The sequence below is a fragment of the Quercus lobata genome, chromosome 1 (genome assembly GCF_001633185.2).
Source record: "Quercus lobata isolate SW786 chromosome 1, ValleyOak3.0 Primary Assembly, whole genome shotgun sequence".
NCBI classification, from domain to species: Eukaryota; Viridiplantae; Streptophyta; class Magnoliopsida; order Fagales; family Fagaceae; genus Quercus; species Quercus lobata.
The window spans coordinates 32,650,449-32,659,122 of NC_044904.1; the positions used below are offsets into that span (position 1 = coordinate 32,650,449).

At 35.4% G+C, this 8,674-nt stretch overlaps 2 protein-coding genes across 2 annotated transcripts; one reads left to right on the plus strand and one right to left on the minus strand.

Moving 5' to 3' along the window:
* Positions 1–1,219: 1,219 nt before the first annotated feature.
* Positions 1,220–7,411, plus strand: LOC115987345 (inner membrane protein PPF-1, chloroplastic). The gene is made up of 11 exons (XM_031110874.1): positions 1,220–1,679; positions 1,809–1,919; positions 2,420–2,494; positions 2,635–2,695; positions 3,162–3,235; positions 3,349–3,453; positions 4,512–4,619; positions 4,716–4,819; positions 5,453–5,602; positions 5,715–5,835; positions 6,988–7,411. Exons 1-11 carry the CDS (start codon positions 1,359–1,361, stop codon positions 7,093–7,095), a joined length of 1,338 nt encoding a protein of 445 aa, XP_030966734.1. The 5' UTR covers positions 1,220–1,358; the 3' UTR covers positions 7,096–7,411.
* A 236-nt stretch (positions 7,412–7,647) lies between these two features.
* LOC115987357 (CLAVATA3/ESR (CLE)-related protein 46) lies at positions 7,648–8,674 on the minus strand. The gene is made up of 3 exons (XM_031110879.1): positions 8,387–8,674; positions 8,137–8,204; positions 7,648–8,027 (listed from the first exon to the last, which is right to left on the minus strand). Exons 1-3 carry the CDS (start codon positions 8,505–8,507, stop codon positions 7,944–7,946), a joined length of 273 nt encoding a protein of 90 aa, XP_030966739.1. The 5' UTR covers positions 8,508–8,674; the 3' UTR covers positions 7,648–7,943.

The window sequence follows — 8,674 nt, forward strand, 5'->3', positions numbered from 1 at the left end:
TACAAGTAGTATTAAATTTAGGTAAGAATTTTAATATGTGACTAATTACGTTTACTTTAAAAAAAAAAATTTGAATAATTATTTATATTTTTATGATAAAAATTGTGTTTAATTTTAAATGTATCTATACGTATGCATGTGTTAAACGCTATTTTTTTTTTAATAATTTGACTAATTATTTATATTTTTATAATAAAAATTGTGTTTAATTTTCAAATGCATTCATGCGTTTACATGGGTTACATGCTAATATAATATAATTTGACCTCTTCATAAAACATTTATACTGTGTGTTTGGTTTGCGCGTCCGCGTTTTGCGTTCATGTTTTTGGCCTCTTTTTTTTTACCAGAAGTTGGTTTCATGTAGGACACAGACCTGCCAATGGGTCCTGTGCACAATGCACGGGACCCACTAGCACTTTGAACGTCCACACATTGGTCTGAAATGGCATTGTAGGTGGGTCCCGTGAACTGTTCATGGGACCCACAAACCTCACTTTTCAGTAACTTTTTCATTAAAAATGGGTCTTACGACACTATTCACATATTTAAAAATTATTTTGTTACAGTGTTTTTAGTTTTCAGTAAAATAAATTGTATCTAAATGGATCCATAATGAATAAAATCATAATAAACTGTCACTTTATAAATCACTATTTTATCCTTAGAGTCTTTGGTTTAATCAATTTATTTCATTACTTCTACCCACAATTGTTGTTTTTTAAAATTTGCATTTCCAACTATTTCCTCTTCATTTTTTTCTAGAGCAATGTTTTCTTCTCTCTCCCAGCAACAAGTGAGGAGGGCTGATTTGAACACTAAACTTCCCTCTATGAATATTCTACAACAACACTAAAATCATGAACCTCTAAACAATAATTAATTAAAAGTTTTGATTCTCACACACCCACCAAGTTCACAATTTATTTATTTATTTTACGTGAATCATGTGAAAGAATATTTTTCTATTAATTAAGCAGACATATTTGCTTCATTGTTTACATTAGCTCAAGTGATTACGTAAAATTTATCTAACTAACCAACGAGATATGCCACGTCACTCCACTTGAACTTAAAATGACCAAAGAACCCTTCAATCCCATGACGTGTTATCCTGATATTCGCTCAATCAGTCACCGTTAACCAAACCAGCGCTAGATCCTTTGCCCTTTATGCTTTTATTTATTTATAATATAATAATTCATCCTTCTCACCCCCGAAAAAAAAAAAAAAAAAAATTTACGTCAAAATTAAAATACGGATAATTCGAAAATTCATTCTCCACCATCTCTCTCTGTAATGAGAAGCTGAGCTTGAGCTTCACTCAACTCCCTCTAGTTCACTTCTCGTCATCATCCATGGCGAAAACCCTAATCTCATCCCCACCGTTCATCGGCACGCCTCTCCCGTCTCCTCGCCATGGCTTCCTCCACTCACACCGCAGTAGACTAAGACTCGTCTCCACCAGAGTCAAGTTCAGCTTCCACGAAAACCTTCCGCCCATCAATTCCCTCGACTCTCATATCGATTTCTCCGCTATCCTCACCAGAACCGAAGGCCTTCTCTACACGCTCGCCGACGCCGCCGTTGCCACCGCCGATTCCGCCGCGGACGCCGCCGTGCAGAAAAACAACGGCTGGTTCGGGTTCATATCCGACGCCATGGAGGTCGTTCTCAAGGTAAATAATAAAACTGCTGTTGCTAATTTTGTGTAAATGTTTTTGCTAGAAATTGTGAGCGAATAAAATGATTTCATTCCATCGAAATTTTCCAATTTGTGAAATGGAAATTGTTTTTGATTGTATTAGGTATTGAAGGATGGACTATCAGCTGTGCACGTGCCATACGCGTACGGGTTTGCGATAATATTACTTACAATTATTGTTAAAGTCGCCACATATCCATTGACAAAGCAACAGGTGAGTGTTTCAATCAATATACAAATGCAAATTTCAGTTTAGATTAACAAAAAGAACCTTTGGTCTGTAAATTTTGTATTAGGTTTAATTATAGTACTCAAATTTGAAAAGGTCCTTTATGGTACTAAGCAAATTATAAACGTACCAAGTTAGTTAGTTAGTTCTTCCTAATGGAAATTATAAACATACCAAGTTAGTTCTTTTGTAGCCTTATCGTTATAATTCTTGTTTACGTGGCAAAATTCAACAAAGCCGTTGTCTCATGGTAATCTGTTATAAAGACAAGGTTACAAAATGACTAACATAGGATGTTTTACTGAGAAAGAACTTTTTGAGTTTTTGGACTAAAATAGAATCTGACCCAAATTTTAGGGACCAATTGTAAATTTCCACATTTAATTTATGAATGTTTTGGTGTGGCTATTTGATATTATGTGGTGGTGGTGGTCTCGATAGTGATGGTATTATTAAAAAGTGTTGACATTTAGTAATATATGTAGGTTGAATCGACACTAGCTATGCAGAACCTTCAACCAAAGATTAAAGCCATTCAACAAAGATATGCCGGTAATCAGGTGAGTCCACACATTCTCGGTTATAACTTATAAGGGTCTTGCTTTTTTTCTTTTTTAATAATTCCTCCTCCCCCACTTCCCCGAAAAAAGTAGTAAGTACAGTTCATTCTGATATTTTTATTGTCTTTTTCTCTATTAAGGAAAGAATTCAACTTGAGACATCAAGGCTGTATAAGCAGGCCGGGGTTAATCCATTAGCAGGTATGTTTTTTAATTGGTCTCTTAACATTTTTTGAAAAAAATCTCGTATAAAAGGCTAAGTGATGAAACATTAATGTGTTCAAACTAATTAGCTTAAGCTTTTAGGTTAACAGGGGCTCCAACATATTATATTAAGTCCTCCCTCGAAGAATTCCCAATCTTAAAGTTCAAACATTGCATTATTTTCCTCAGATGCAACACTTTGACAGTTTTGTTTTGTACATGAACTTGTCTAATGATATGGAGTCAAAAATTCATTCTTTTTATTTTGTTCAGGTCCTCCTGGACAGTGTCTCTATTTTTTATAGACGAATAGTGCCATCATCAGTACCTTTTTATGTTGGGTTCTTAGTTCTTTTTTGTCTCTCTTTTTATTTCAAAGCCTTACCAGTGTTATGTTTCCCTTCGCCTTACAGTGCTGATCTGCTGATGCATATTAACATCTTTATTTATTTTTTGTGGAAAGGTTGTTTCCCAACTTTGGCTACTATTCCAGTCTGGATAGGGTTATATCAAGCTCTATCAAATGTGGCAAATGAGGTAATTAACAGGTTGCTATCCCATTATCTTTTGGGTGATTTTATTGAACTGAAACTTTTATGCCCTCACACAAGTTCATCATTGCTAATTTTTGTTAATCATTCTGTTTGAAGGGACTGTTGACAGAAGGTTTCTTTTGGATTCCCTCTCTGGGTGGCCCAACTTCAATTGCTGCCCGACAAAGTGGATCTGGCGTTTCTTGGCTTTTTCCATTTGTGGTAATAATAATTTTTGTTTCCATGGCTTGTTAAGTTAAAAGTTGTCTTTCATCTTTATCTATGTTGAACATTAGTTTTTCATGTAAAATTCTTAATTAAGCTCCATTGTCATGGAAGTTTTATGTTAGTTACTGATCATGGAAGTGTTAGGTCAATGTCTCAAATTGAAGCACGTATCTGCAGCATTTAATGATGCAGAGATTATTAGTCAGTGGTCACGATATGTTTGGTATTGTGGCTTGTTTCCTACACTGTCCAATCTTTTAAGTCATTGACTCATTGCTATCCTCTTCCTGGAAAAATAATCTATACTAACTGCTGACAGGTGAGTTGTTGCATATTGGGTTAGTTGGGAATTGGTGACTGGTCCAAATTCATAAGTCAATCTTGTTTGCCTTCCAAAGCAAGCACAATCTATAGAATATATGTGGGTCTGAACTCCTTACTTAATGGGCTCTTAGGGGGCCCAATCGTGGAATTTTGTCTGGTCTTGTGGCAGATGATTTATATAATAACATGTGGCAATGACTGGAGAAGTTTCTAATGGCCCATGGAGACACCTTAAATGTCTGGGGAAATAGATGACCTTTCGTTCTTATAAAATTTTTTCAATAGGAAAGTTTTCTACTTTCTATGTGGAAAATATCCCCCTATGTCTTCTCCTTTGTAATTTTGAAAGATTTTTAAATTTGTATATGATTTATAGTGAAAACCGCCCAGAATTTGCAGCTAAAAGAAGGGAGATAAGCAGTTTCTGAAGTTTGAAAAGCTTAGTTTGCCTTAGTAGTTTGATTTGGGTATATGCATGTTTTGGTTGGTAAGCACGTCCTAGGAACAGGATACTGATGAACTGTGTTCCAAGTGACCCTTCAAGGATCTGCAGCATCAGATTTACACTTTTACAATAGCAAGTTAGGAAAACCTATGTTAGTTCCTCAGTTGTATTTTATACAAGTATAGCACTTAATGTCCAATTTTCTTTCCTTTTTTCCTTTTTTATTTTTTTGGCAAGCTTTTGCGTTTGATATGGGTTTTACCGTGTATAATTTTTCATGCAGGATGGCCAGCCACCTTTGGGCTGGCATGACACAGCGGCATACCTTGTTTTACCTGTCCTCCTTGTTGTTTCTCAATATGTCTCAATGGAGCTCATGAAGCCTCCCCAGGTAAATCATAATCCTCTTAAATTTTTTTTTTTTCTCTTCTCACTTCTCAATTTTCTTTCTAAGCATTTTTAAGACTTGATTGTCTTTTATTGGCAGACTGACGATCCAACTCAAAAGAACACACTTCTTGTTTTCAAGTTTCTTCCACTCATGATTGGTTACTTCTCCTTGTCTGTGCCGTCAGGATTATCAATTTACTGGTTGGTTTCTCATTGCCAATTTCACTTATCCTTGCCTGTATCCATCTATATGCTTTAACCAATAACTGGTTATTGTTGTTGAGGATCCATTGCCGATCCCAAAATTTGGGAGTAAGGCTTGGTTGTTATTGTTGTAGTCAATAACTGGTTTTTTAAATTTTCTATTTGACCATTATGATATGTGCAGAGTAGTTTATATGTCCCATAAGAATTTGAACTAGCACAAAACTTTGGGGTTGTTGTTCTATGACCTTATGATCTGTGCATGTACTGATTCTGTGAAAATTTGTGATTTGTTCTATGCTGATTATACTTGTGTTAATACAACATATACCTACTAATAAAGAAATCTTCTTTTATTGTTATCTTGAGAATCTGCTAGTCTAAATGTCTGAATCTTCTTTTATATGAACTATTTTGTTAAAATCTTATTGCTCCATACAAACTAACATGTCAAGAACTAATGAATTGCATCAGATATTTTGAAATGCAAACTGAATCATATGGCTTTGCACTGATATACTTCCTCTTTTCCCCCCGTCTAAAAATTTATGCTTGTGGACCTCAAAAACTATATTTTTACAACAAACTCTTCTGTCCATTTGTTCATAGAATTTACCATGTGGTTTTTAGGTTCACAAACAATGTGCTCAGCACAGCCCAACAAGTATGGTTACGCAAATTAGGTGGTGCAAAACCTGTTGTGAGTGAGAATGCTAGTGGAATCATTACAGCAGGACGTGCAAAACGATCAGCTTCTCAGACAGTACAGCCTGGCGAGAGGTCGGTTTTACATGAAAAAATGCATGTATCATCTTTATTTTTTGGTGAAAAAAATGCATGTATCATCAGCTTTTTCAAAAGTTGTTTTACCAGCAAAAGTGGCAATCAACAGGTTTAGGAAGTTGAAAGAAGAGGAAGAAAAGAAGACCAAGGCACTACCCACAGAAGATGTTCAGACTCTGGTTTCCACATCTGATTCTGACGATGATCAAGATGAAGAGACTAAGGACAAGGTGAAATTTGACTCCTAGTTTTTTACTATCTCATTTGAGTTATTGATCTTGTCCTCCAAAGCAATTTGTTATAAAATAATATTATGTTGCTTTCCTTTTGTGAATAATTTTTTATCCAAAAGAAAATCCCCACACCTTCAATGGGTATGAAGCTCATGTGCATGGTTAGAGAAGCCTTCCATCCTGATTGCACAAATCTTATTATGAAGATTACAACCTTTTTCAACTCGGTCATATTTTTTCCTTTAAAGCAAAAGAGAATACTACTTGAATGTTTAGGCTCATCAGGTTAGTTCAATTTGACGGAGTAGATTCTGTGGTACCGAGGAATGGAAGGTTCAGAATTCTCTAGTTTGTTGCAAATTTTAGTTCCAATATTGACTGTAGCACTTCTCTCATATTTTTCTGTGCATCTTCTAAGTTCTTTGACTAAAAACTGATGGTGCAAAAGCAAACAGAAACATGAAAGTTTGTCATATTTTACAGAGTTGAAATAGAACCCATATGGCTGCATGATCATGAGTTGTTTGTCTTAACAACAGTTTGTGATTCCCCTACCTCAAGTTTGTCACTTCTGTTATTGTCATAAAGTTGGACACTGATTGGACCTTGGCTCAACATCAAACAGTCAAGTAGTACACATGTGTTGTTCCTGTGTTTTGGTGCACATGTGCATATCTGCGGAATTTTCTCATCTTGTATTTCATGGAAGGAACCACACAGACTAGGAAAAAGGGTGTTCTGTGTCTTGCTACTGTACTACCCTATGACAGGAAGGTGGCCTATGGATATGCATATGACAAAGAGACATCAAAATGAAAAGCAAACCATATTTGTTTTATGTTCATAAATTATTAAAATTTTATTCTGAATAGTAGAATTTAAATGTTACTTTTGGCACAGCTGATTCTCTTTTAATAATGTTGATCGTAGTTGATGTGTGTGTGAACTTAGTACCAAAGAAATGTGTTTTAAAAGAGATTTAGCAACTGCTTTATTTTATTTTTGAAATGGAGAACCATTATCATTCTTGACCATGCCAACCTCAATTATGTTCTGGAATTGGGATGTCTAGCTTTATATTATGCAAATCTTTTTCCCAATTTTTTTGTTTTAACATTGGCTTTAGAAACTAACTTATTTTTATGACAGGATGAGGGCGCTCTAGAAGAAGCATATGCTTCTAGTGTTAGCAAAGACGTTCCAAATTATCCACGCCCAAGGAGAAGCAAGCGATCAAAGCGGAAGCGTGCCTTATAAAATGACAGTAAACTGATCTGGTTGTAGTTTATGGTGAGTCCTGTATATCTTAACAAATTGTATTTTGGTTAATATATAATGGCCATTTTTATGTTGGCTCATTCATTTTGAAAATATAATTCAACCCCTACATTCAACATGAATTCTGAGCAAGCCTACCCACAATTGTTACTCATGTTTCGAGTAATTACTTTCCCTTTGAAAATGGGTTACCATATAAACCTTACTGTCAAATGAAGTGACACAGCATTGCAAGAAGTGCCATCTGCAAATGGGTTTATTATGTTGAAGAACTAGAAAGTTATAAGCTTACAAATTAGTGAAAGAAAAAAGCTCTCTCTTTAGATATGTAGTGTTTGTGGAGATTGGTTTTTCTGCATTTGGGTACTTTACTTAAGCAGAGATATTCACATTGGTTCATACATCAGCCTCTGTACCCATTTTGGATGTGTAAAATATACCCATTTTGCAAACAGGAGATCAGCTGATAAAGGTGTGAACCACTTCAGCCCATGCATAAAAACGTAAGACATTGTAATGGAAATAAATTTTGTGCCTTGTTTTCTTACATTTTTCCCCTTTTGGTTTTATATAATGGAACTTAAATCTTATGCTGAATTATTTTTGTGGAGATTTAAGCATATGGAATTCTACATCAAATACTAACCATTGCTCAGTAATGGAAGCTTTTAGAATACAGACTCCATTAAATTTATTCTTTTGCATGAGCACAACACCCTAAACGACAGTTCTTCAAAGCTACAAGAATACATCTGACCTCTAAATTCCCAAGATATGCAGTAGCCCTTACTGTTACTAAGCTATGCGGAAAAAGTGGATCCATCTATTTATTTTCTAGACGGTGGGCGGTGATTCCCCACTGGGTTGGGGCCTGATGGGATTTTATGATTGTTCTTTCCTCTGACCTGTTTCTAATCATAGGATAGATAAAAAAAAAAGTTCAGGTGTATGGAATTTGCATTTAGAACTTACATAGATGAGAGAAATAATTGAGTTGTAAAAACTTGTACTTGTACTTACCCTAGCAGATAAGGCATATCCATTGTGTGACCTTGAGCTCAGTTGTCCAGGTCTGAACCTGAAATGAACTGTATTCAGCAACAAAGCCAAGTTACGTTAGTGCTTGTAAGTTGTAAGAATAAATATAGTGTCTCTGCTTAGTTGTTATCCACACCATTTTAGTGCTACTATATAACAGTGAAGAACCTAATAACTCAGCTAAAGAGATACCTCCTGAATAGGAGGAAAACAATAAGGGATAGTGGCTTACCTGATTTTACAGCTTGCACATTGGTAGCAAAGTAAGAGTGCTGAGAAGTTGCAAGAAGGAGCCATGCTAAGAGAAGATGGATTAGAGTCTGTCTTCTCATTTTGCGCATGAGCTGGTGCATGCTGCCAGTGGTATAGGTATGCTTTATTGTGAGTGGGCTTTTCACAAGCCAGAAGAAACAATTTATCTACTTCATCCTTGGTAATCATTACTAAACTTGAAAAAAATGTGGGAATGTTTGTTAAAAGTGCTTGGGAATCCTATGCCATTACATACCGAACTGATTAG

Bases quoted from the DNA above. Each gene is read 5' to 3' on its own strand.
- LOC115987357 (XM_031110879.1), bottom strand. From the start codon at position 8,507: ATGCACCAGCTCATGCGCAAAATGAGAAGACAGACTCTAATCCATCTT. The intron at 8,205-8,386 runs GTAAGCCACTAT...TGCTGAATACAG, and splicing joins TGTGCAAGCTGTAAAATCAG to TTCATTTCAGGTTCAGACCT. The intron at 8,028-8,136 runs GTAAGTACAAGT...TCCTATGATTAG, and splicing joins GATATGCCTTATCTGCTAGG to AAACAGGTCAGAGGAAAGAA.
- LOC115987345 (XM_031110874.1), top strand. From the start codon at position 1,359: ATGGCGAAAACCCTAATCTCATCCCCACCGTTCATCGGCACGCCTCTC. The intron at 2,495-2,634 runs GTGAGTCCACAC...TTCTCTATTAAG, and splicing joins AAAGATATGCCGGTAATCAG to GAAAGAATTCAACTTGAGAC. The intron at 4,820-5,452 runs GTTGGTTTCTCA...TGTGGTTTTTAG, and splicing joins TCAGGATTATCAATTTACTG to GTTCACAAACAATGTGCTCA.